The sequence below is a fragment of the Sus scrofa genome, chromosome 17 (genome assembly GCF_000003025.6).
Source record: "Sus scrofa isolate TJ Tabasco breed Duroc chromosome 17, Sscrofa11.1, whole genome shotgun sequence".
NCBI lineage: Eukaryota > Metazoa > Chordata > Mammalia > Artiodactyla > Suidae > Sus > Sus scrofa.
In genome coordinates, this window is record NC_010459.5 from 62,450,957 (window position 1) to 62,475,333 (window position 24,377).

At 65.7% G+C, this 24,377-nt stretch overlaps 1 protein-coding gene across 21 annotated transcripts in view; it reads right to left on the reverse strand.

Moving 5' to 3' along the window:
* The window catches only part of KCNQ2 (potassium voltage-gated channel subfamily Q member 2), a 47,127-nt gene continuing 31,070 nt past the window's right edge, over positions 8,321-24,377 (reverse strand). For 2 of the 21 annotated variants that reach the window (XM_021077761.1, XM_021077758.1), the window contains 7 exons: positions 23,089-23,142; positions 19,584-19,807; positions 18,981-19,089; positions 18,442-18,573; positions 16,546-16,653; positions 14,186-14,309; positions 8,321-13,549 (listed from right to left, as the gene is read on the reverse strand). In XM_021077761.1, the coding sequence (XP_020933420.1) occupies positions 12,821-13,549; positions 14,186-14,309; positions 16,546-16,653; positions 18,442-18,573; positions 18,981-19,089; positions 19,584-19,807; positions 23,089-23,142 (1,480 nt within the window). In that variant the 3' untranslated portion in view covers positions 8,321-12,820. Of the gene's footprint in view, positions 13,550-14,185; positions 14,310-16,545; positions 16,654-18,441; positions 18,574-18,980; positions 19,090-19,583; positions 19,808-23,088; positions 23,143-24,377 lie in introns of those variants that run through there. The other 19 variants (XM_021077769.1, XM_021077766.1, XM_021077765.1 and 16 more) reach the window with 15 other exon arrangements.

Below are 24,377 nucleotides of genomic sequence, written 5' to 3' on the forward strand. Positions count from 1 at the left end.
TAAATGGGGGGGAGGCGGCCTCAGGCTTCTCTCCCAAACGGGGAGGGGGCGTGAACACAGGGGAAGGGCAAGCTGAGGGCAAACTCCTGGTGGCAGATTGGTCCTGGGAGAGGGGGGTGGCTGCTGGGCCACGCTCCCAGGCCCCACTTGGAGTGGGCTGCACTGGGTGCTCAATAGGGGGCCCCACAGGCTCACCCAAGCCTCTCTCCTCAGGCTGCCCACAGCCTCCCCACCCCAACCCCACCAGCAGTCTGGGGAGAGGCTGGGGTGTCCGAGGGGCCGCGTCAACTCCCCCGGGCACACAACCGCTCAACCGCCAGCCTCCGGCCGGCCCCCATCCACAAAGCCAGGCGAGTCCTTCCCTCCCTGGGGCTTGGTGGACACCTGTTCCGCTCCTGGCGTGTGACAGCGGAGGGCAGGAGAAGGCACAGGGATAGGGCACAGTGCGTCTCGGCTGCTCAGGCTCCCAGGGAGTGCCCGCCGTGTCCTGGCGCTGGGGTGGTGACCACCTAAAGGAGGTGACAAGGACGTCGGGCGCTGAAACACTGGAGGAGCGCATGGGATGGGGCCTCGCCGGGGCAGGTGGCCCCAGGACCAGGCCCCCCCGGGACCCTTGTGGAGGAGGCCGCCCCGGAGCGCTGCCCAGGGCAGGATGGGCAGCCGTGTCCTGAGGTCAAGGTGAGGGCAGAGGCCAGGTGGTGGACGGGACCTCCCCCGGGTTGTGACGCAGGCAGCGGGGAGGATTGGGTCTCCGCCAGCCCAGCTACAGAGAGCAAGTTAACACTAACTGATTCCAACGCAAATGTCAAACCCGCCCTGCGATGAAAAATTAGCAGCTCTGAATGTCAAGGGGGAGGCCCAGCCCCAGCTGTCTGCCTCCGTCGGGCGGAGCTGTCTCCTCCAGCTCCTGGGCCGGGCGCTGAGCGGGGAGGTGGCTGGAGCCGGGCCACTGCCAGGCACGGACTGGTCACTGGACCATCAGAGCGCCCACGGTGCCCTCAGCCCCACCCCCCCAGTCCGGCTGGTTCCGGAGGACCAGAGGTCATGCCTTCTCGCCCCCGCCCCCCAGTGCGAAGACCAAAGGGTGCATTCAGCAGGTGCTCCACAGATGCACATGGCCACGGGGTCTCGGGCTCCGGGCCCAAGCCCCCTCTGTGCACCGGCCCATAGCAGCCCCAGGCAGGTCCCACCCAGGGTCATTGCAGGCAGGAGGAGAGTGTCCCCAGCCGCCCGTGGGCTAACCGCTGCCAGCCTGGCCAGTCTCGAGGCCGTATTAAGACCAATAAACGTTTGCCACCTGAGTGTCTGAGAAGCCACGTGGCAACATCACCAGCTACGCCTCCCTCCGCGGTGGCAGAAGTAAGACGCCAATTGCTTGAGCTAAACCATTTCATCTTAAATTGAAAAAGAAATTACATTTTTGCATCTTATAAAAGCAGATGATGGCTGCTACGTGGTAGGGTTTTCCTGAGGACCCAGCAGTGCCCGGATTCCAGGACTTTCCTGATGTCTAAGCCGGAGAGTCTGTGGGCACTCGGGTGCCGGGGCTCAAGGCCCTGGCCCTGGAGGAAGGGCCCCAGGAGAAGGGTGGGGTGGAGGGGGCTGTGCTCCGGTGGGGGAGGGGCTGGTGCAGCAGCTCCAGGCTACAGGGAGGAAGTGGGGGGGGAGACCAGGGGCTGGGAAGAGCCCCGGAGGAGGGGAGGGGAGGGTGGGGGCGGCAGGGAGAGCGGGCGATCCTGGGGTGCTGGTGGGGGCAGAGTCCCCAGGAAGGTCCCGATGTGGGGAGGAAGGGTTTGGACTTTTCCCTGCAGGCCCTGGAGAGCCATAGACGGTTTCAGGGCATCGCAGCACCATGGGCAGAAGGGCCAGAGGCTTCAAGGGAAGGGCCGGGGCTGCAGGAGGAGGGCAGCCAGACAGACGGGGGCACGGGAGATGCCAGAAAGAGAACCAGTCCTTGGGGTGGGCACACGTCTGCTCATGCACAGAAAAAACTTCCAGGCCTTCGCTCCATGAGAGAGCGTGAGTGTGCAGTTTCTAAGCCAATGGTGTGATGGGCGGGTGTAGACAGCTGGGACCCCACAAGCCCCAGACTCCCAGTGTGGCTGCAGGTGGCAGCTGGGAGGCCAGTGCCCCCCCCCAGGTCTGGCCAGAGCTCAGAGCCCTGAACAAAGGACCAGCCCCAAGGATGCAGCAAATTTTACAAACAAGCCCAGCACCCCTGCCCGCCCCTGCATCCAGCGTCTGGGCTGAGCAGCATTAGGTCAGGAAGGTTGGCTCCCTGAGTTTCCAGAAAGGGAGCTGGAACCACACAGGCCTCGCCCTGGGCAGCAGCCCCATAACGGGAGATGGCTTCCATTTGGCACCGGCCAGCCCCGTGCCCGTGGGTTTCAGCTCCTTGGGGGGCTCCAACACTGGACATCTTTGGCCGGGCCCACTATGGGCCCAGAAAGTCCAAGATCAAAGCTTTCCCGGGGCTGCTGACCAAGGGCTCACCAGGATCTCCGACCCGGGACAGATGGGCCCGACAGCCAGCGAGGGCAGACTGCCACCGCCCTCACATGGCTCTGACCTTTGACCTCACTGGCACAGTGGGGGCGGGGGGCAGGCAGGGATTCGGTCTCCACCCAGGAGAGTGCAGGGGACCAGTGTGCAGACACTGGCCAGTCTCTGTAGCCTCTGATCCCATGTGGTCAGGGAGCAGGGGGACTGGGAAAAGCCGGGCAGGCGTGCCTGGGCGTTGCTTTGAAATTGTGGTAAAGCACCCAGGACGGAAAAGTCACGTCCTAAGCATATTCTTTGTAATCCCTATTACTTCCCTTTTTTTTTTTTTTTTTGGTCTTATATTTTAGGGCCGCACTCGCAGCATATGGAGGTTCCCAGGCTGGGGTCGAATCGGACCTACTACGGCTGCCGGCCTCCACCACAGCCACAGCAATGCAGGATCCGAGCCTTGTCTGCAACCTACACCACAGCTCACGGCAACACTGGATCCTTGACTCACTGAGCGAGGCCAGAGATCAAACCCGCGTCCTCATGGCTCATGGATCCTAGTCAGGTTCGTTAACCATGAGCCACAACGGGAACTCCCCCCATTGCTTATTTTTAACTGGAAGCTTGTGCCTCTTAATCCTTCTCACCCATTTCACCCAGCCCCTCACCCCTCCCCTCTGGCAGCCTCCTACACTTAGTTCTCTGTATCTGTGAGTTGTCTGTGGTTTGGTTTTGCTTGTTCATTTGTTTTGGTTTTAGAGTCCATATGTAAGAGATCATATGATATTTGACTTTCTCCTTCTGACTTATTTCACTTAGTACATCACCCTCTGGATCCTTCTAGGTTTTTGTCGCCAATGGTAAGACTTTTATTCTTTTTCATGGCTGAGTAGTATTCCAGCACGTGTATGTCCCACACCTACTTTTTTTCTTTGTCTTTTCTTTTTTCTCCCCCGCCCCTTTTTTCCTGTGCCATATGGAAGTTCCCAGATAGGGGTTGAATCAGAACTGCTGGTTATACCACAGCCACAGCAACACCAGATCCTTAACCCACTGAGCGATGCCAGGGATCAAAGCTGCATCCTCATGGGTACTAGGCACGTTCTTAGCCTGCTGAGCCATAATGGGAACTCCTACCACCCCTTCTTCATCCATGCATCTGTCTGTGGACACCTGGGCTGCTTCCCTGTCTCAGGCGTTGTGAATATCATCGCTATGAACACAGGGGACCTGTATCTTCTCAAATTAGTGTTTTCCTTTGTTTGAGCAAATATCCAGAAGTAGAACTGGTGGACTGAAAGGTAGTTCAAATTTTTTTTATAGCCTCACCCATGGCATATGGAAGTTCCCAGGCCAGGGATCGAAGCTGAGCCGAAGCTGTGACCCATGCCACAGCTGTGGCAATGCCGGATCCTTAGCCCACTGTGCCATGGCGGGAACTCCAGTACCTCACGTTTCAGAGGAACCTCCGTATTGTTCTCCACGGTGGCTGCACAACTTACATTCCCACACTCAGTGCAGGAGGGGCCTCCTCTTCTCCTCACGTCCTCACCGACACTTACTATTGCTATCTTTGTGTGTGTGTGTGTGTTTTAGGGTCACACCTGCAGCACATGGACGTTCCCAGGCTAGGGTCTGAATCAGAGCTATAGCTGCTGGCCTACAGCACGGCTCACAGCAACGCCGGGTCCTTAACCCACGGAGCAAGGCCAGGGCCGGAAGCCTCGTCGTCATGGATACTAGTCGGATTCGTTTCCACTGCGCCACGACGGCAGCGCCTCATCTTCAGTTTCTTTCATCAGCGTCCTATAGTTTTAAGGGTAGACGTCTTTCACCTCCTTGGTTAAATTTATTCCTAGGTACTCTAGGCTCTTTGGCGTGATTGTAAATGAGAATTCTTTTCGTAATTTCTCTCTCTGACACTTCACTGTTAGTATATAGAAATGCGTCCGTTTTTGTATATCGATTTTACGTCCTGCGACCTTACTGGGTTCATTTATTAGCTCTCTTAGGCTTTTGGTGGAAGCTTTAAGGCTGCCTACCTACAGTATCGTGTCATCTGCGAATAGCGACGGTTTTACTTCCCTTGCCAATGGGGATAACCTGCATTTCTCTTTCTTGTTCACTTGCTCTGGGCAGGACTTCCGCTACTGTGTCGAACAGAGGTGGCGCCAGTGGGCACCTCCTCTCGTTCCTTGTCTCGGGGGGAAATGCGTTCAGCTTTTCACCAGTGGGTAGGAGGGTGGCTGGGGGCTGTCGCGTATGAGTTTTGTTCTGTCGAGGTACCTTCCCTCTGCACCCACTTTGAGGAGCGTTTCATCTGAAATGCACGTGGACCCACAGGCCACCCTCTTGAAGTGTCTGGTTCTGTGGCATTAAACCCAGGCTGGTTGTTGTCCAGCCGTCACAGCACCCACCTCCAGAACCTTTCCGTCTTGTTTTGCAAACAAGCTCTGTTCCCGTTAAACCCCACCTCCCGCTCCCCCTCCCCAGCCCCGGGCACCTGCGATCTAGCCTCTGTCTCTGCAAAGGTAACTCCTCGGGAACCTCGCGTAAGTGGCGTCACGGGTGCCTGGAGTGTTTCTCTTTTGTGATGGTGTTATTCCACCCCGCACAGTGTCCTCGAGGCTGGCCCATGTCGCCTGTGCCAGGATTTAACTTCTTTTTCAAGGCTGAGTAATACTCCCTTGTGTGGCTGGACCCCATCCTGTTTATCCATGGATCCCTTGTTGGACACTTGGGTGGTTTCCACGTCTTGGCTGCTGTGACGGATGCTGCTGTGAACATGGGTGTGGAAATACCTCCTTGAAACCCCGCCTGTCGCTCTTTTGGGCACATGCCCATCGCGGCCCTGCAGGACCCGTGGTAATTGCGTTTTCCGCTTGTGAGGAGCAGGGACTGTTCTTCCGCTGGGGCTGTGGCGCTTTGCACCCCCGCCTGCGCTGCACGGGTCCCGCTGCCCCCGCCTTCTCTCCAATCCTGCTGTTTCCTCTGCCCTTGACAGCTGCCAACCTGATGGGCATGAGGGGTTGCATGTTTTTTGAAATAAGAAATATAATCCCTGCTCCAAGAGGAGCAACCCTCGCAGCCTGCTCTTCTCTGCTCCCACCTGCTCGGCCAGGGGCTGGCCGCCCACCTCTGCCCACGGCCTCTCCCATTAGAACTGCCCCCTACAAATCCCCCCAGAAGCCAGCCTGGCCTCACCTTCCGAGGCAAACGCACTTGAAAACCTACCCGGGCCCACAGCCCGGAACCTCCCACCCTCCAGCCCTCACAGTTCCTAGGGGCTGTGGGGTCACCTGGGCTGCTTGGCCCCAGCAACAGGCCTGGTCTTCGGGACAAGGCGGCCAGACCTGTCAGATGCCCCCGAGACCGTGCTGAGTGGTCAGGCTTGGAGCTTGGCCATGCGTTCAACCTCTGGGCTGATGGCGAGATGGCTGGTCAGGCCTTCTCCCCTGGAGGAGGCAGATGCTCCAGGGGACAGGTGCCAGGAAGGTCTGGCCTGGCCGATCCCTCCCCTGGGTCAGGGGGACCCCCAGCCCATGCCCCTGGTGTGGCATCCGCCACATCTTGGCGGCCTTTCTGTCCGTACCGCCTGGGCCCCAGTGGCCGTCATGAATGGTCAGGTTCATAAGTGGCGTCCAGGGCTGGACTTCAGGCTTCACAGGCCCAAGGCCCTGACTGCCTCATTCCGTGGCTGCCCCGTGACCAGCGCCAACCTGTTTAGCGAACAAATGAATGACCGTGCGAATGAATGAAGGGCACCGCTGGTGGAGAAGCCTCAGGCCCATCATGGACAGAGCCAGGGCCACTTTCCAGGAACACCTCCCTCAGGACCTTGGGACCCAGGGCTGCAGGCCGCAGGGTCCAGGCAGGGCGGGGCTGCAGCCGCTCCAGCTGTGCAAGCCTGGTCTTGGAGCGGAAGGAGCTGGGCGACAGGGGCAAGTCCTGGACAAGGGGACCCAGGCCCAGGTTGCGGGGGGTTGGCTGGAGCAGCGCCCCCTCCTGTCCTGAGGCCCCCCCTCCCAGGAGCCCTCCTCTGACGCTCAGGCCCCTCCCCAGGCTCCTCAGAGTCCAGGGCCAGGCCCAGGGCCGTCGGTCCTGCAGGAGCAACTTTCCAGACCGCGACAGCTTCGCTGAGGGGAGGCTGGGGACCCGAAGCAGGACCTCCTGGGCCTCGGGAGGAGCAGGGGGCCCTCCCCGGGTGAGTGCTGCCATCTAGTGGCTTCTGGAAGTCGAGAGGAGGCCTTCGTCCCTGGGGAGGGGGGTGGGCTGGGGCGCAGCGCCTGGAACCCTGGGGGGCAGCATTCCCGCCAGCTCCCTACAGACCGTCCCGCCCCCGCATTCTGTCACTCTGACCACGGTGCCCTCTTGCCCCCAGGCCAGCGCTCACACGCAGGCCCCCCGCCTGTTCACTCTCGGGCACGCAGGGCCCCTGGTGGATGTGGGCCATGGGGGCGGGGCACCGTGATTGTGGGGGGCTCGTCGCCACCGGGATGCACCAGGGGAGGAAAACATGCAGAGAACTCATCCGGGAGGGAGGAGGGCGGGGCGTGGGGGAGGGGCCAACAGACAGGAGGGGCCCAATGGCCCTGCGGTGGGCAGCAGGCGGCTGGTGGGCAGCAGGTGCCTATAGTGCCCCTGGGCCAGCCCCTCTGGGAGGGAGAGCTCGGCCCCCAGGGCTCTGCTGTGACCCCTCGTCTGAGCCCAGAGTCCCTGGGCCCTCGGGGACCCCTGGAGAGCCCTGGAGACTCCCAGAGACCCCTGGAGACCCCCTGGAGGACCCCCGGGCCCTGGTTCTTTGCTGGCTGCCAAGCTGCAGCGATCCGGGAAGAGTGGAAAGTCCAGGCAGCCAAGGACCAGGCCCACCCCGGAGCACAGAGCACGGGCTCCGAGCTCCCTGGAGCGGCTCTGGAGCCCTCTGCCCTTTGGCTCTAGAGACGGGAGAAGACACAGCAGGCCCTGGTCAGTGCTCGGGGTGGACAGAGGTGAGCCCAGCTGCCCCTTGAGCCCAGCTCTCCCCAAACCTAAGGATATCCCAGCCCAGAACTTTCTGGAAGTCTTGCAGCACAAAGGCTTCTGGTGGGTGGCCTGGAGCTACCAACGCCCCTACCCCAGCCCCCTTGCTGCAGGGCCATGTCACCTGGGAAGGGGCTGTGGGGGCAGAGCCCCTGCTAAGGCCAGCAGGTCTGTGCACCTTTGGGGCCACTGCGTCCTGCCAAATTGCTCTTCCAACTCAGCTGACCCCCAGGGGGCCCAAGCAGGGTCCAGTGGGGTGGAAAATTCCAGAGGGCTGGAAGCTGAACACACACACAGGCTTAGCTCACAGCCGCATCATGGACCCACCTGCAGCCAGGCCCTCACCCGGACCCTCTGAGTGGGAGGTAGGGTGGCCTCGGCCCCACGGGCCTCCCCCACGGGCCCGTGTGGCACCGAAGCCAAGCGGATGGTGACCAACCAGGTGCCACAAACAGGGGGAGGGGCCCTGAGGACCAGCGGGGATTCTGGGTGTCCACCCGCTGCAGACGGGGCCCCACACGCGGCATCCCCCAAGGACCCTGATGCCCCCATGGTGGAGAGCAGGGCTGCGGGGGTCGGGCAGCTCGGCAGACCCAGGCCTGGGGTCGCGAGCATGAGTTTCCATCATGGAAGCCACTGGTTTGTGGGTCTTCGTTTAGGACAGGACACCAAGGGGCCCGACGCCTTGACCCTGGGGGCGGGACCCCATGGAGCATGGCCGCCTCTTGGCCTCTGCTTCGCCACCCTGCACCCCAACCCCGCGCAGGAGCCGCGCCCCACAACGGCGAGTGCGAGGAAAGAGACCACACACTGTCCAGGCTGAACCACTGTGTTTACTAAGTGCACAGACCCACTGGGCATCCGGACTCATCCCCAGGCAGCAGAGCTTTCCAGAACTGTCCCCAGCGTCCCCGCCGCCTGACTCCATACCCGCGGTCCCCGGGCAAACCCGCCCTGGCCATCTGGCGGCACAGGCGTCGACCTGACAGTGAGCTGGTCCGTAGGAAACTAGAGCTCTTCCCCCGGGCGTCTGTCGCTCGAAAACGGAGGGCACACGTCACCTGTCACAGGTGGTGACACGTCCACGAGAAGAGACCCGGCTGCGCTGCAGGGACACGCGGGAGGCGCTGCGGTCGGCACTGAAGGCATCATGACGTATCTTTGGAGCATGAACATGAACGAAAGTGCAAAGACAGCCAAGGCAAGAGCACAGATGGGGGCTGAGCCACCTTCGGGCCGGAGGGTGACAGCTGGGGGATGGTGGGGGCGCGGAGGGCCCCGGGGGTCCCAGGCGACGTGCAGGCCGAGCCCGCAGGAATGATGACGAGAGCCTCCTCCTGCTCTGTGCTTGCTGTGGAGCAGGTCCCGTAGACCCCAGGGAGGGGTGGCGTGGCCCATGTGGGTGCCTGGCAGATGCCAAGGGGACGTGGGGTGACCTCAGTGGATTTTCATCAACGCACATTAAGGCAACTTTATGAACCCGCTCAGAGCTGGACGTGCGGCGCACCGCAAAGCCCACGTGACGGCCGGAAACGCCAGGACCAAGGGCCTCCCCCCAGCAGGGTTCCCTCCCCGGCCGGCACCTGATCTGCCCGTCCCTAGGGTCTCTCTAGACAGGGCCCCCAGGCCATGCCTCTACCGGCCGGGCCACCCACGCAAGAGTCCGAGACCAGAGGTCACTGTCCCCTCCTCCTGCCTCCTAAGCTCCCTCCCTCCAGCCCCCGCCCCTCAGGAGACAGCAGAATCCAGAACCAAACAATGGGCCCACACGCTCCAGGGGCTACACAGGGCCTGGACATGGGCAGCAGGCGCCCCAGGCCCCTTGGAGAGAGGGAGGCGGGAAGCTCCCAGCATGCCACCTCCTTGGGAAGCCCTCCCCGGTGATCTCTCCCCCTTTGCACCTGGCAGCTGTCCCTGGGGGTGCAGGAGGCAGCCCATCCCTTCGGGGCCCCATCCAGCCCTCCTACCCCACACTGAACACTGGCACACCCAAGACCCGCTCAGGGGTCCCAGAGGGCACAGCTGCCCACACCATGGCCGAGGGCAGACCTCTCGGGACAGCATCAGTCAGGCAGGAGGCATCCGGAGCCAGTGTGCACAGGGGGCGAGGCGTCCAGAGCCCCACCTGCTGCTCAGCGCTCCCCCCACCCCCCAACGGCACGCCCTCACTGTCGGGCCATCCCTCCTCACACGGCATTTGCTCCTGGGCCCGTGCCTCGGAGCGACAGAAATCAGGGCAAGTGCCTCCACCCAGCGCTCTGCACGCTGTCCACCATCCAGGGTGAGTGTGAAATCGTACCAACGCCAGGCTCTCTACACAGGCCTCCAGGCAGCCCTCCCCACTCTGGGCTTCAGAAGCATCTAGAAATGGCCCAGGGCCAAGTTTGGCTGCAAACAGCAGTGGGGTGGGCACCTGCTCCATGGGTGCTCCCTGAAGGTGGGGCTGGCAGAGGACACCTCCCCCTTTCCCGTGTCTACTTCTCAGATCTGGGATCCCTGAGGGCCCCCCCGCCCGGGGCAGGGAAGACGTTAACACTAAATTGACCCATGAAAGCCGGGGGAGTTGCGGGCGGGGGATGACTCTGGGCTGGGACTGGGCGGGGTAGGGGTCCCTTCTTCGTGCTAACCAGGCGGGCCCCTCGTGCTGTGGACCCCCCTGAGTCTCCAAATGGGGTTTTGAAGCAAGTCTCCCCAAAGCAGGGTGGTGCCACTGTGGCCCTGTCACCTGGTGGGGGCCCTTCTACCCTCCGGGGCAGCTGGAGCCTCCGCCTGGGGGTCAAGGTTCCAGGACCACCTGCAGCTCCCAAAGCTGTTAATTCCTTGGGCTTAAAGGGGGCAGAGCCTCAGAAACAAGCGGGACGAGGCACCTGTGCGGGTGTGTGGACATGGGACGTGGGGGTGAGTGTGCGTGTGTCCACGTGTATGTGTGTGTTTGCAGGCGCATGTGAGCACAGGCGTGTGCAAGGGGGCCTAGTAACAAATACACTTGTCTTGAGAAACCTTTGTCACACTTGCCGCAGGGCAGGGTCGCCCTCTCGGGGTCACACGCATGCCCAGAGAGGGCGCTGACTTTCCAACGAAATCTCTTTCCTGCGACAGCTCCCAAGGGGGCGCTGGGCAGCGGGCACTTTCCTGCGACGGCTCCCGAGGGCGCTGGGCAGCGGGCAGGCACTGGGAGGAGCACATGCTGCGTGGCCGGGGTCCGGGGGCCCCGCGGAGCCTCCACCCTCCCATCCCCAAACTGCACCCCAACCATCCCCTGAGCAGAGATGTGTGCCTCCCGCTTTCCAAGGGGTTAGGCTTCCTTGGAGCCTCCACGGCCCCCCTGCTGACAGTCTAGCCTCCACCTCTCCTGCGGTGACCTGAGGGCCTTTGGGCGGTGGCCTTGGCACCTGTGTCTGGCTGGGCAGCTCCGGGGGCTCCTCCCAACATGGGGCCCACGGCACAGGCAGCACGTGGAACAGAACACAACCCTCTCTCTTGGGCCAAGGGCCCCCACCAGGACGGGGGCCATGGTGGCCGAGACCCCGCAGGGGACAGGCCCCAGCTGCTGGCCACCTGAGGCGGCTTCTCCCAGGGCCTTGGAGCAGCGGCCGGGGTGGGGTGGGGCGTGGACGTGCTTCTGGGGGCCTGTAGCTGGAGGTCTCCCTCTGCCATGACAGGAGGGTGGGGGCGGGGGCTCAGATCTCTCCCAGAGGAGCCCACCAGCCACACGGGGAGCCCACCACCCACACGGGAAGGGGCCTTCCTCACCCCTGGGGCGTCTGAGGCCAGACACACTGTCCTGGAGAACAGGAGGGGGTACACGGAGCAGACATTCAGGGGTGTGGGGCCCCAGGAGGCGGGGAGGGAGGGGCGTCCTCGGGCGCAGGCCAGCACATAGTCCGCAGCTTCCAGCCCCAAGCTGGGTCCTCCTGCCCCGTGCCAAGCCCACCCTCACCCTGGGGGTCCTGGCAGGGGCGGGGCCACACCCAGAAGCTCAGCAGACTCCGATCCCTGAAGATCTCCGAGCGCCAGGACCCCGACAGCCAGGGGCACGTGCCCCGCAGACAACGCTCTCAAAGCCCTTCCTGGAGGACAGGTGGCCTCTCCCACCGACCAGCCCGGCCTGGGGTGGACGAAGCATGCTGGGGACACAGGCAGGCTCTCCCCCGACACGGTGGCTTAGCCAGCCTGGTGCTGGTGTACAGTCACCCCTCAGAGGGCGAGGTGTCCAGACTTGCTGTCCTGTCACCCCAAATACCAGACCCCCAGCCGACCGACCGCCAAAGGCCCAGGTTGGGGATCCCACGCTGGCTGATGCCCCTCAGGCCAAGGTGCCAGGAAGGGGGGGGCAGGGCCCCTGCCCCAGCACAAGCCAGTCAGTGGAGGGGACTGGCTGGGGGCAGGAGACACCCCCAGGACAGAGCAGACCTCCACCACCCTGCGAGGCCTCGTCCAGGCCAGCCTGGGGGGCCTGAAGGGGGCCAGGCGAGGCAGGGTCCCAGCAGAGGAAGCGAGCAATTCCGCCCCCAGGACGCCCCCAGCACAGGACCCTGGAACCCTAACCCGGCCCCAGGGGTGCCCTCCGCAGGCTGGCCCACATCGCAGGGCTGGCTGAAGCCTGGTGGCCGGCGCCTGGCCAGGGCAGAGGGGAGAGTCCCCCGCATTCCAGGTCTGGAAGGGAGCCCCCAAGGACCCCTGGAGCCTGCGGGGCCCCTCCCGACCAGAGCCAAGTTCAGGAGTTCTGAGCGTCCCTCTGCTCCAGGGTGGTCCCGCCTCGCCTCCACCCTGCCAAGCCAGGGCCCTGGATGTGGGGCTGGCTCTCACCACAGGGCGCTCAGAACCCAGCGGGAGAAGGGCAGCAACACTGACCAGCAGCTCTGAACGGGCACCCAGAAGGCAAGGGCCACGGCCCCAGCGGGGCTGGCAGGTGGATGGGGCAGGGCAGAAACGGCGGGGTGGGGCAGGCCTCGCCAGGGGGCTGCCACACCTCCCCAGCCTCCAGGCCGTGATCTTCAGGAGACAGCCTGCCCCTCGCTGCCACCCTCACCCGGCCCTGCTCCCGGCCCACCACCTGGCTGCCAGTGGCCTGTCCTCAGCCTTGGCCCCGGCCTCTGTCCCACCCGGGCCAACAGTCTGCAGATGGGCACGGCCAGCCTGGCTGCCCCTTGCTGGAAAAGAATTCTTGCCAACCTTGGCGCGAGAGACCAGGGCCGCGCCTGCCACTGCCCCAGGCGGCACCCCTGCCGCGTTTCTGCAAGAAGAGGGCCCCGGGGGTCCCGCCTCAAGACCCGGAGGCCGGAAGTCAGGGAGAGGCCGGCGGGCGGCCTCACTTCCGGGGCCCGGGCCAGCCCACATCGCCGAAGGGGCCCTCGCCCGTGGCCGAGCGCGGCGGCGGCCCGCACGGGGTGCAGAGGTCCGAGTCCGTGTCCGACTCGCCCTCTGCGATGTAGGGCCTGACTTTGGCACATGGGGCGACGGCCGCGTAGCAGCTGTTGAGGGCATCCAGGTTCTCCTTGGACTGCGAGATGCTGAAGCCGCTGAAGGAGCGCTCTAGCTCCTCGTGGTCCACAGACGGGATGGAGATGGACGTGTCACTGTCCCGCAGGCCGGCCTCGTGGGGCCTGCAGGCCGGGGCGTCCTCCTGCCTCAGGAACTCCGTGCTGGCCCGGTGGCCCCCGCTGTAGGCCGACAGGGACCGCTCGTGGGTGGGCGGCGGCGGGATGCGCACCAGCGAGCCGGGGTCCCCGGAGGGTGAGGTGCCGTGGCCCTGGCGTGCGTGGCACTGCTGCTGCCACGAGGTGGAGGGCGGGCACTGGGCGGGGGGCACGGCCGGGGGCGCCGCGAAGCTCTTCTGGCCCGTGGAGCTGGCGGAGCGGATGAGCTTGATGATGCAGTTCCTGCCGCCGTGGTCCCGGCTGTCCTCCGGGCTGTGGTACGGCGGTGCCGGCTCCGGCTCCTTGGCCCCGAAGTAGGCCTCGGTCTCGGCGGGGGGGACGCCCATGCGCTGCATGTAGATGTTCACCAGGAAATCCAGCTTCTTCTCCATGGACAGGACCTGCAAGAGGGGCTGCTGGGCCACGCAGTGGGCAGTGGGGGACGGGGAGGATGCTCCCCGGAGGTGGGGGCCTGGGGTGCCCCCCGGAGGCAGGGGACGGGGAGGATGCTCCCCGGAGGTGGGGGCCTGGGGTGCTCCCTGGAGGTGGGGACTCAGGATCTTTCCCACAGAGAAGCAGAGGCAGTGGAGGGCATACCCACCAGCAGCCCAGCCTCTGACCCCACCCGTCAGTGTGTGGCCTCAGGGCTTCAGAGGGGGGCCCAGACCGGCTGCCCCCCACGGGTCTGCGCCTTCGAGCGACTCCCCAGAGGGAAGGAAGCAGCCACTCCTTTCTCGGCTTTCAGATGCGGACCCTGAGCAGAGGGTCCTGTGTGGTTCCCGAGGACTCGCTCCCAGGGGAGCAGTGGGGAGTCAGGAAAGGCCAGACACGCGGGGGGGACCACAACCCCCACGCAGGCAAGTAGAGGGGGTAAACCGGTGCTCGGCCGGGGGTCTGCGGGGGCTGGAGGGTGGGGCGCCAGGCCAGGGGGTACTCCCGCGGCCCGGGGTCTGGACGCGGCAGCAGCCCTCGGCTCCGCCCAAAGCTGACACCCTCCTGCAGCGTCCACGCTGAAGCTGCCCTCCCGCCTCCCGCACCTGCTTCTCCACCTTCCCCAGCCGTCCCATCATGCTGGGGTCCTCGGGCAGCTCCGCCTCAGCCGGGCCTTTGCTTCGGTCCTTGTCCGCCATGGCCGGACCCCGCCCCACGATCTGGTCCACTCTGCCGGGAAGAAACCCGCCCCCGGCGTGAGCGGGGATGGGAGCGGCGGGGCCCGTGGCCCTCTCCTCCTGGGCCAGGCCACGGCCCCCCAGACCCAAGCTCCAGGCTGAGGGGGGCCGCGAGGTACCAGGACAGATGGACGCCGGGCGCCCGGTTCTCATCCTGCTCTCTGCCGCCCTCGGGGCCTCTCCCCTGACCATATTCCATTCCAGCGGCTGGCACATCAGCGGGGAGCAGAGGGGGAGTGGGGGCCATGCACCCTCAGCTCCCCTGCCCACCCAAAAGCTTCGCTTCTGTGGAACGTGCCTCTGAGGTCCCTGCCCACCCGGGGTCTGGGGGGACAGAGTGACCCACTGCAGCAGAAACAACAAAAGCAGGGGGGCGGCTCCATGCACCAGACAGGGCAAGGGGACACAGACCAACACAGGAAACCACCAACGCACAACCAAGGAGGGAACAGACAGAGCCACTGCCAACCAGAGGGGTGTCTGTGCGCGTGCGCGTGCTTCTGCACGTGTGTGCTTGGGTGTGCCTGGGCGTGTGCTGACGTGTGTGTGTGTGCACGCGTGTGAGGGATACAGGACGCAGCTGAGCTGATCTAAGAAGGCCGTCGGTCACGGAGGCCAACGGGAGGGAAGGAGGCCTCCTCCGGGCAGGGAGGCTTCCGCTTGAGCCCTGCCGCGTCCCTGCCCCCCGTGCTGGACAGGCAGGGCCACAAGCCTGTGGGCTCCCGACACTCGGAGGCACAGCGACGCGGACGCTTGCTTGGCCTGCGAGCCGCTGGGTCAGCCGCCCCGACCCGCCGGGCAAAGGCATTGGGGCCACGGGGCGGCTGGCCGGAGGCCACATGGCCCGGCCCAGACCTGGAGCCTCAGGGACAAAGCGTGCCACCCAGGCTCTGGAGTCAAGGGGCCGGCCTGGCTGCCTTCCTCGGCCACAGGTGCCTGGCAGGGGCTCGGGGGCAGCCTGTCGTGTCACGGGAAGCAGGAGGGTTCAGGCTCGCATCAGCCACAGGGCGGCCTCCTCATGCTGCGCTGGCGCCATGCTTGACTCATGCACGGGGCGGGGGCTCCAAGCAGACGCCGGTGGAAACGGAGCGGGAAAGGGGGCTCTCTGTGTCCGGTGCCCACACAGCCCAGGCGCGGGCGCTCAGCGCCTTCGCCCCTGCCACATGACGGGCCGCCTGCCTGGAGCTGCCCCGGGGGCACCCGGGGAGGGGCCTCCATGGAGCCTGCACCACCCCCTCCACTAAACCTCAGGCCGCGGAGTCAGGCTCGGCCCCCACGTGCCCAGTCTGTCCTCCTGGCCCCTCCTCTGTGGGAGCCCGTTTGTTCTCTGGCTGCTGTGGTCCGGGCGGCCTGGGGGTTCCAAGGCCTGGCACGGCCTGCCCAGCCCGTGGCTATGAGGGCCAGCCTCTGCGCCCGGCAGCGATGCCCAGAAGAGGGGCTTCTGCATCAGGGTAAGCTTCCTTGGGGCCCAAGGACACAGCAAGCACTGTCCAGGCTGCCCTGAGTCCAGAAAACTCCTTCCTCATGGGAGGGCTGCCGGGCTGAGCCACACGCCCAGGGTGCCCGTGCCCTCACCTCACACGCCTGACCTGGGTTCTGCCCTCCCAGACCCGCCCGAGGGGCCGGGTCACAGCAGCATCCCCAAGGTCCAAGGAGGCAGGAAGGCTCCAAAGTCCAAACGCATCATCAAGGAGCCGCTTCTGCCGACACCGCCCAGCTGCTCTCACCCTCCTGCCGGTCGGCCCGGAACCTCCTCCCTTGCAACTCTGGCCGTGAGGGTGACAACTGGAGACTCAGGGCTGCGCAGCTGCTGGGGCCTTCCCGCTTGTTCTTCACAAGAGCTTAAGGGCCCAGGACCTGTTCGGACCCACCCAGATGCCCAGGCGACCCGCTGGCAGGCGGTGCTGGGTGGGGGGGCTTCCACAGGGCGCCCCCCCACCCGTCTGCTGCCCATCTGCTTCTGCCCCGGGAGCCCAGGGCGTCACACAGGGCATCTTCCGTGCAAAGGAGCCTGCTGAACAGCCTCCCCAGGACCCCACGGGGGAGCCGCTCGAGGGCACCCTGACCCAGTCCCCAGGTCTGCCAGGGGCCGGCCTGCTCCCTGTGGCTTTGTCAGGAACACAAACGTCCCCTCCGTCCCTGAGCGGGGCAGGCGCTGCCGTCATGTGGCCTGGAGCGAAGGGGGCTGGCGACTCCACAGAGACAGGCGGGGGGGCGGGCGTCCTGACCTAGGTGAGTACTGGGGTGACTCTCTCGGAGGGGCCGTGGGCCCTTTGCTGGGGTACTTCTTGTGCCGGGGAGTTGAAGGGGGCGGGGGACCCACGATCATATCTACCCTGGCGAGCAAACGAGAAAAGAGACACCGGGAAAATGCATCGTGGAGCCACAGGAACGGGAGGCGGCCGGGACTCGGAGAGACGGGGGGAGGGGCCCGCTGAGGGCAACCTCGACACTTCTCACGGACGGCGCGGGGACCCCACGCTTGCGAGACCTCGGCCGCGCCACCCTCCCCGTGTTCCAGCGAGCGGCGGGGGGCCCGTCTGCCCGTGTGGCCGCTGGCAGCAAAGCGCCAGCGGGCCCCGGGAAGGACACAGAGGCCCTGCCCGCAAGCAGGCGACAGACGTCTGGCTCCCGGGGGGGCGTGTGTCTCGTCTGTTTCTCAGACGGGAAGGGAGGGACAGGGGCTGATTGGGACAGACGAGCCTGGTGAACAGAAGTAACTGCCGCAAGAGAGGTGGAGGTGGGCCAGCCTCTCCGCACACTGTGCTCACGCCTGCACACCCACGTGGACACGTGTGCACACTCACACCCCTACATGCTCTCACGCACACAACCACACGCCTGTTTGCACAAACACACGGCACACGTCTAGTCAGTGCCCGGGGTTGACCCTGAGCAACTGGCCTCCAGGCCTGAGCCGTGGACAGGAAGGGGCTGCCCCCACCCCGCCGCGGGGACAGCTTGAGGCCGAGAGAGCCACGCACCCCCCACCGGGATGACGAGCAGGATGGGGCGACACCGCCTCTGCCGGGGGCCGGGGGCCGGGGGCCAGGCTGACCCCAGGGCTGCCCAACCCCCCAGATCCCCTCAGCCAGGGCCCAGAGCTGGCAGCAGCCTTGCTGCAGGCGCCTGGCCAGCAGGAACGTGGGGCCAGCTCCAGGAGACGGCCGCCACGGCCATGTGGCCTCCACAGCACCACAGACACGGCGTGCAGCCGCTCCTTCGTGTGTGCATGTGCACGTCTCTGAGCACACATGAACTCGGTGTGCATGCGTGTGCAGTGGTCTTACACACATCTGTGGGCAAGAGGCCAAAAGCTCAGCTATGCACAAACACACACGCAGGCACACGTGTGCACTCGGGAATGGGCACGGGCCCTTGCTGGGTCTCTGTCCACGTGTGTACAGCTGACCCCAAGGGTGAGCAAGCCACTGCTCACATGGGGCCAGAGACAGCAGTGCCAGCGTGTGCCCTGCCAGGGTGGGCCGTGGGAACCCTGCTGAGGTGGGGAGGGTGGGCGGCCCCCCCCGTTCTGGAAGAAGAGGTGCCACGCGGCCTAACTGCTGCCTGATGGGCCCACGGAAAGCTGCAGCCTCACCTCTCAACAGAACTACCCTGTCCCGACACACACACACACACACGTGGACATGTGACACATGGCACAGCACACAGACACCCGCATGCACCCACACACTTTTGTAGAGCATGTGTTGCACACGTGTGCACACATGCACGCGTATGCACGCGTACACATACACGTGTGTGCATACATGCGCCTGAGACCTGCACACGTGCGAGCACACCGGTGCATCCACACACGCGCGTGCGCACATGTACACGATGGCCCATCACAGCGTGGGCGGGAGAGAAAGAGAACAGCAAATGTCAGACAGACAGGCCACACGAGGACACAGCGGAGGACCCAGAGGGACCAACGTGGGGCCGGAGACGGAGGGCCCGGAGCGGGCAGCAGGCGGCGCCGGCCGCTGTGCCCCACAGCGCGGGGCCTCCCCACCTCTGGCGGGTGCACGCAACCCGCAGCGCACCGCTGTCCCCCGCGCGCCGTTTCCGCCCAAGGAGCGGCCTCCACGCTGCGGGGCCGGCCGGGCGGGGAGGGCTCTTGCCTGGACTGCAGGTTTTTGATGCGGGACAGCATGTCCAGGTGGCCGGCCGAGTACTGCTCGATCACGTCCATCACGTCGTACGGCCGCAGGCTCTCCTTGAACTTCCGCTTGGACACCAGGAACCGCATGACACTGGAACGGGCGGCGGGGGCGGTGAGCCTGGGCAGGGACCACAAAGGCAGCCTCCACGGCCACCTCCTGCGGCCCGCCCCGCTTCTCTGCAAACGTCCACCGGATGACCTGTCCCTACCATCTGGGCCACCCTCCCGCCTGGTACACTTGGCCACCTTGGGGCCTGGCTGTGCCCAGGACCGTGGTCCGCCTGGGAAGGCCCAGCAGGACAGCTTCTGGCTCCACTACAGCCTCGGGCGCCCTGCACTGGGGATGCAGGGGCCTCGTGAGCCACGAGGAGCTGGAAGAAAGGGGTGCTGGCCACTAGGTGTCCCCTGAGCCATGCCCCACTCCAGCCCCCAAAGGCCCCGCTCGGGATCGTGGGCACCGCCCTTCTGGGCTCCGCGAGGAGGCCGCCGGTCCCTCACCACACGGCCCGGATGCTGACTTTGAGGCCCGGGGTCAGATCCTCCGTCACAAACTCGCAGTTGCAGCTCTTGTTGTCGTCGGCAACGTCCTCTCCCGGGAGACTTGCTTCTGGGGGAAGGACGGCCCGTGAGGGGACCCAGGGGCACAACCCGCCCCAGAAAGCCACCCCGTCCCGCTGACTCAGGCTGCTGCCCACCGTGGCCCCCGGGGAGCGGCCACCGCGAGGGAGCAGTCAGGCCTCCTGCGAAGGGACGCACAGACAGACAAACATGACGCGTCCCCACAGGCCCAGGGAAACGGGGGCCGTAAGCGGGGCGAGGCAGCGTCACCACCTCTGTGACGCGCCTGGACGGCCGGAGCCGGGGGCAGAGGCAGGCGCGCGACCGTGAGGGCGCCACTGCAGGGACCTGGGCAGGCTGACAGCTCGGGGACGCGGCCTCCCGGGTTGGGGGGGGCCCTGGGACCGGCGGGGGGACCACGTCCTGAATGCGCCGAACGCCCCTGAGTGTTCATTTCAAGCTCGGCTGCGCAGGCTGTGGTTTCGCCTCCAGGAAAGAAGGGCCGAGGGCAGGCCCCGCGCACTGCGGGCAGGGCCGACCCACCTTCCGAGTTCTGCCGGGAAGCGGCGCCCCTGGCCCGGAAGGCCTGCCGTGCGCGGCCGCGCTCCCCGAAGCTCCAGCTCTTGGGCACCTTGCTCGGACTGTCCTCCAGGCTCTGGTCGGCGCTGGGCGACCGCCGGACGGTCTGGGCCTGAGGGGACCCCTTGCCCTTGGCAGCCACGCCTCGGGGGCTGGAGAAGACACGGTCTTTCAAACTGACCTTCTGACTGCTCCCGCGAGAACCGACAGACGGACAGACGACAGACACAGAAAGACAGCAAGAGAGGTCACTCTGCAGAGAACACTTGCCCCCGCGGTCGGCCGGCGGCGCCACCATCCCCGTGGAGGGACCGCTGTGGCCGTGGGATGGAGCGTGGGCGTGGGAGGCAGGGTTGCCCGGGTGAGCGGAGACAGGCGGTGGGCGGCCAGCCCCGCTGTCGGCCCCCCGGGGCCTGCTGGGTGCTCGGTATGGCCGGGGAGGGGTCAGTGGGACACTACATCACTGTGGCCGCCACCAGAAGGGGCCCGAGCCCCTCCGCACTGTCCAGCCAGGCCTCCCTCACCAAGTGCCCTGGGCGGCTCCAGCTCCTCCCTGGCACCTTCTGAGGGCCCTCGGCCACTCTCCCAAGGGGCACTCACCGCGGCCTGGGCAGAAGGTAAGGCCGGCAGCTGAGCCCCAGGCCCCTCTGCCGAACCGGGGGCAGCCCAGGGGCTGCAAGTTCAGGTGAGGGTGGGAACACGAGAGAGTCCGCCCACCTCCCCTCCCCTCAGGGTGCACGGGCTCCACACCCCCCATTAGGACACGGCCGAGAACAGAACGCCCACGCTTCTGAGGGATGGACTGGCAACTGGCGAGAATGCGCCTTGAGGTCCTGAGCCCTGGGCCGCAGCTGCAGGAAGGGGCAGCCACGGCCGTCCAGCCACAGCCCTGCGAGGGCCTTTGGGCCTCCCAGCCCGGGGGTCCCTTTGTTTCCATGGAGATGGGCCTGCCACCCTGAGTTTGGTGTCCGACACCCTGCGGGCAGCAGCCAGGAGATGGGGGCTCTGGTTGGGGGTCAAGTCAGGCCCGGGGCCAGTCAGCACTCACTTCCTCCCGCAGGTTCCAGCATCTGCCCGAGAGGAGAGGGAGGCCAGGAACCGAACCCCCTCAGGCCACCTCACTCGAGCCACAAGCTCCCGGTGCGGCCTCTGTGCTGCCCTGGGGCCTGGGACCAGCCTGCACCCCAGGACCCTGGCAAGGCCTCTGCTGTCACGGGAAAGACACTGCCACCGTCGTGGCTACCCCAGCTCGGCCGCCTCTATCACCCAAAGGAACCCACAGCTGACACACGTCCATCAGATGACGCAGAGGCGACCAGCCACGCACGAGCGAAGGTCCGAGCCTAGTCCACCCAGCCGGACACTGCAGTCCGGCCAGTGGCCTCCCCGGGAGGTGGAGACCATCCGTGCTAGTTCTTGGACCCCAGGCAGGGAGCCTACTCAGGGGGCAGTGCCCTGGGAGAGCCCAGGGGCCTGTGTCCCACAAGCCCAGGAGCCGGGTGCCTGCTTGCTCGGGACACTGGCACCAAGCCTGTAACTGCTGACCTGCTGTGTCTGGCACAAGGCCAGGAGGGGGCTAGGGGACCAAGGGACACTGGAGCCGGGCCATGGGGCCTCTTGCAGATGGCCCTCTTCCTCCATCCCCACCTTGTCCGGGAGACCACAAGGCAAGGGCCCTGCTCCACCAGCAGAGCTGGGACCCCAGCCGGACCTGCTGCCCCGAGCAGTACCAGAACCCCAGGGACGTGGCCCCACGCAAGGAACTTGGCCTGCCCGCGAGGACAGAGCCGCAGGAAGGACCCTCCCCTGGCCTCGGTCCGGCCCCTCTGCTCAGACCGGGAGGGGCGCCCAGCTGGAGGAGGCCACGGGCGGTTACTTGATCTGCACAGGCACCCAGGCCCCAGCCGGCTCCCCGGACCGGCCTCCACTCCTGCCGCCTGGTCGGCCGGTGGTCCTGCAGGTGCCGAGGGGCTCTCCCTCACCTCACAAGCCAAGGACAGAAGCAAACGCAGAAGGGGCTCTGATCGCCTGCCCCCAGGCAAGGTGCCCGAGGCCAGACCAACCTCCGCATGGGGCGGGGGGTCCTCTGTGCTCTGGCATTTATAGGGGCCAAGGAGCAAGTCCAGGAGGGCTGGGGGGCCGGGGGAGGCCCAGCCTCTCCCCGCCTGCCTACCGCCCTCCCCGGGGCTAAACTCCAACAGGAGAGGCCAGCCATGGACAGGGACAGGCAAGCGGGGGCCGCAGCTGAGGCCGGCCACACCCCAGGCTGCGCTGCGGGGCCCCAACTGAGCGCAGGGAACCGGCATCCACAGAGAGAGCTGCCCGGCCCACAGCGGGAGGCGGATGCCCGGGGCAAGTGGGAGGATGGGCGTCCCTGAGACGGGCGCACAGCAGGGCCGAGCGTGGCCTGGGCTCCTGGCCCAGCCAGGGGCACCGCCGGCCCTCCCGGCTCCCAAGCAGCCTGACCACAGGCCCCGATCAGAAGGACCAGCCTATGGCCAGAAGCACCCTGGACACAAGCTCTGGGCAAGCAGGACAGCTTCTGCTGGGGCCCCAAAGCTCCCCCCTCTGGGGCTGCAACAGCCCCCCCACAGCGCCTACATCGGGAACACACAGGCAGCAAGGACCCCCGAGCCCCGTCCAGGGGGAGACGATGGGAGCATGCGTGGATGCAGATCTGCAAGCATGCCGCCGCCCCGGAGCCCTGGCCCCGCTGCACGCCCCCGCGCCCGCCGCTCGGCTCTGCGTCCAGGCCAGCATGGACCACATGCACACGAGGACGGGTGAGAGCAGCTGCCAGCACCTGCACGGCCGCGCGGGTCAGGGGGGCGGGCAGGAGGGGGCGCCCAGAGCAAGCAGGAGGACAGACGCTCCCACACCCCGACAGCAGACAGTGGACAGAAAGGAAACGAGCCAGCAGTCAAGGTGCCCACGGGGAAGGTCAGCGGCCTTTCCCCATCTGGTTTCCAGACCGCCCTAGACCAGGCCTGTAGGTGGGAGGGGGCGTGGACCTCTGGTTCCAGTGTGTCTGGCGTGTCGGGCCCGGGGGAGCCCGGCACGCGCAGGACAGAGCTGCCCCCGGCGGGCAGGCAGCGGGATTCGGGCAGCGGCCGTCCAGTGCGTACTAGGGGTGCTAGACGGACCAGCCGCGGAGAAGAGGCCCCGCCAGAGGGCAGGCAGGCCCCTGGAGGCGCCCGCGCCCTCTCTGGGTCTCAGAGCCCCTGGCCGGCCCCCTCCTGCTTGGAGCAGGGGCTCGTTTGGGGAGAAGGAAGGGCGTTGGACTCAGGGGAGCCTAGTGCTCCCCGAAGGGGCCGCGGCGGCGAGCTGCCAATCAGAATTGGGGCCTGGGCGGCCAGGCGGGCGCCAGCCTCTCCCCGGCTCATCTAGAACCTCTAATAAGCAGAGTGTCTGGAGCGGGAGGGGACGAGAGCCGTGCAGCACCGGTCGCCGAGCGACGTGTCCGAGGTACCTAGCGTGTCCAGAGCAGCATCCACACAGGGACTTTCTGCACCGTCTGCCTTGACTGCAAACGAGGAGACGACAGTTAGTCCCGGGGCGCCCCCCGCAGGGCACCGCCGGGGAGCCCGGCCGGGCGCCGGCAGGAGGCGCCACCCCGGGCGGTTCTGGGCTCGGGCGCCCAACCAGAGACGGCGTCGGAGCCAGAACATCGGGGAGGCCGCACACAAAGGCTTCTGCCGGCCTGGAAAAGAAAACAGTCCCTATTTTTGGAGGGAAAAAAATTCCCTGGTTTTTCCTCCAAAAATACCTTTTCCTCCCGGCGTCGGTTTGGGGGCCTGTCTTTCAAAAGATGTATTATCTTTTGCTATATTCATGCCAACAAAAAGATAATACACGGGCTAAGGCTTGCTGGTTCTAGAAGGACAGGAATCCAGGAAGCTCACGTTTTCAGAGGGAAAACGTGCAAGTTTGGCTCCACAAACTAACCCAGCTTGCAGCCCGATCAGAAGTGACCTTGGTTTACCAGGAGGCGGTGGCCGCCTCTACCTGGAGGGGAGCAAAGGCCTTGAAAGGGCCGCCAAAGTCCACCCCGGGCTGAGGCCCCGCCGGCAGGGATGCACCTGCAGGAGGCCGTTCGGGACAGGCTGCCTGGGTTCAGGCTCCGCCCTGCCCAAGGGCCGAGGCAGCTCTGCTCCAGAGGAAAAAAGCGCAAGCGAGAACTTGGAGAAACCCTTCACCCTCCCCGCGCTCGGCCTCCGCCCTCCAAGCTGCTGCTTCTGGGACAGCGGTTCTCAAACTGTGCACCCGAGGAACCCAGACGCTCCCGCGGTCTCGGCTCACAAGTGTTCACCATACACGCGTTCACTAAACCCAGGGCGCCTGCCGGGTCCACACCGGGACGCCCCTGCTCACATCGCACCAGCAAGCCAGCAGAGCAGGGTTCCTCTCCCCGGGCTGCCTGGCAGAGCACACCCACCGGGGCCACCCTCCCGGGACCCCCCGCCAGCCGCCCGCAGAGCCCTCCAAACTCGGGGCACCCAAGTTTGTGCCTTGGCAGCCACAGTCCCACTGGCCTCCCAGACGGCGAAGGACCCTGAAGACCCGGACCCCTTGCCAGCTCCTCCCAGGGGCCCCCAGGCCTGCCCCGCCCGGAGGCTCCTCCCCCAGGGAAGAGGACAGGCGCTGGGGCGATGGGACCTGCCCTCGGCTTCTTCGAAGGACCCGCCCAGCCACCATCTGCCCCGGAAGACCTCCCAGGGCCTGCAGTCCAACCCGGCCAAGCGCACCGAGTCACGCCAG